The sequence below is a fragment of the Octopus bimaculoides genome, chromosome 28 (assembly GCF_001194135.2).
Source record: "Octopus bimaculoides isolate UCB-OBI-ISO-001 chromosome 28, ASM119413v2, whole genome shotgun sequence".
In the NCBI taxonomy this organism is placed as follows: domain Eukaryota; kingdom Metazoa; phylum Mollusca; class Cephalopoda; order Octopoda; family Octopodidae; genus Octopus; species Octopus bimaculoides.
This window is the reverse complement of record NC_069008.1, coordinates 179,167-181,157: the sequence shown is the minus strand read 5'-3', so window position 1 is coordinate 181,157 and position 1,991 is coordinate 179,167. Positions and strand designations below refer to the sequence as shown.

The 1,991-nt window shown below is 39.4% G+C and overlaps 1 protein-coding gene across 2 annotated transcripts in view; it reads left to right on the top strand.

The window, feature by feature from the left end:
- Positions 1–225: 225 nt before the first annotated feature.
- Positions 226–1,991, top strand: part of LOC106873330 (uncharacterized) — a 6,371-nt gene continuing 4,605 nt past the window's right edge. For both annotated transcript variants that reach the window (XM_052977589.1, XM_014920654.2), the window contains exons 1-4: positions 226–365; positions 659–753; positions 1,008–1,130; positions 1,233–1,338. In XM_052977589.1, the coding sequence (XP_052833549.1) occupies positions 278–365; positions 659–753; positions 1,008–1,130; positions 1,233–1,338 (412 nt within the window). In that variant the 5' untranslated portion in view covers positions 226–277. The remainder of the gene's footprint in view (positions 366–658; positions 754–1,007; positions 1,131–1,232; positions 1,339–1,991) is intronic.

Genomic DNA, 1,991 nt, shown 5'->3' with positions numbered 1-1,991 from the left:
AGGGGCATGTACCACCCTCAAGAAAAGAAGTGTACCCTTCTAAGTAACGTCATGTCCTTTTCTCTTGGAATTGTATTCTCTTCTCACCTTGTGGCCTCACTTTGCAAAATTCCAGGTGTGTGCATGTATATATATATATATATGAAAAATACCATAAACTTGGCCAAAAAAAAAATTCTAATTGTTTTTGCTTTTATGTTTGTTCCTTCACCCCCAATAGATCAATGGTATACCAGTGAAGGCTGTCCGCAGCTGTGTATGTGAGCCAACTTTAAATATGACCATTGAGTATTTCCTGCAAGCAGACACAGCTTTCCTCTCACTGGAAACAACAGGTCCTGTCCGTGTGGAGATGAAAGGAATTGGTGAGTTGTATATATGTCTGCAAATTAAATGCTATTCTCTCTCTCTCTCTCTCTCTCTCTCTCTCTGTGCCTGACTGTCTGTCTGTGTGACTGTCTCTATTATGTCTATCTATCTATCTGTCTATGTCTGTTGTTTGTCTGCCTATCTCTCTCTCTCTCTCTCTCTATTTATTGATCTACCTCTTTGTCTATCTATCTATCTATCTGTCTATCTATCTATCTACATGTCTATCTGTCTATATATATATATATATATATATATATGTCTGTCTGTCTACCTCTCTACTTTGCAGTGAAACGTCCCGATGGTAAAACTGAACCATTTACCTACATCTATCAGTTTCTGACCTTTGACCCGACCCCAACAATTGATGAGGATGTCTTCCAGGTAGGTGAAACACCATTTCCCCAATTTAGGAACATTAAGGGCCAACAGGACCAACAAACTCTGTACAAAGGTAAAAGGCAGGATGGTCATGAGTGGAACCTTTGAGCATGGTTCTGTAGTGCTGGGACAGACCTGAAGCTAAACAAAACCACCACCACCACCACCATCACTATTGTTACTATGGCAACCACCGCAACAGTACGCCACCACCACCACCACCACCTCTACCCCCACCCTTTATTTCTCTATTCCAGGTACCCCAAGGTGTAATATGTAACACCAGTATATATTACCACCAGTTACCCAACATTCTACCCCAGTTCACCACCCATGGTGAGATTATAAACACCCGCAATCACAGGCTGTCTGTTTTTAACGTAAGTATTAGCTGTTGCTGTTGTTGTTGTTGTTGTTACACTCTCTGTTGTACCGTCACTCACACTTTTGTTCACTCACTCATACTCTCACTCTATTTCCAGGTCCTTTTTGACTGGCAAGAGAAGTTGATGAGGCTGGAGTTTTACCCAGAAGTCCATGGTAACTCTTCGGATCGGAGCATCCGGATGATAACAGATTATAGGCTAGGTTGGTGTCCCTTCGTTCCTTCTGTGTCCCCCAACACTTACTTCACCCTGTCATAAACCAGACATACACCAAACGAAAAGAATAGGAATGGATCTAATGTTTGGGGGTTTCAAGCTTTTGTGAAAGAGAAGGGAAATCAATAAGAGAAGTAAGTGAAAAAAGAAATAAGATTTTGTTGATTACAGCTGATTAGAGAGACTATATAAATACGTATACACACACATGTATATATATATATATATATATATATATATATATAAATAATAATAATAATAACAATAATTCTTGGATAGAATTTATGAGCATCTAATGCATCGCTATGCAATTTTCTATAAATTGCATGTCTCTTAAGATCACAGTCCATATTCCTGGAATGATTACAGTCTGTAGTATCCATAGGTATCAGGTAGGTCCTCCTTGTTCAATCATTTCTTCAGGCAATAAAACATTAATGGACGAACAAAAGAGGGATGTTCATCCATTTTGACCAGTGCATGATGATGATGATGATGATGGGGGGAGAGAGAGAGAGGTGGTATGGAAAGGTATAAAAAGGAACATGCAAGATCCCCTCAAGTATTCCATTCTATGCAAAGTAACCAAACAACATCTAGAGAAACACTTTCAGAATTATAGACTGAAGAGGCTGAGGG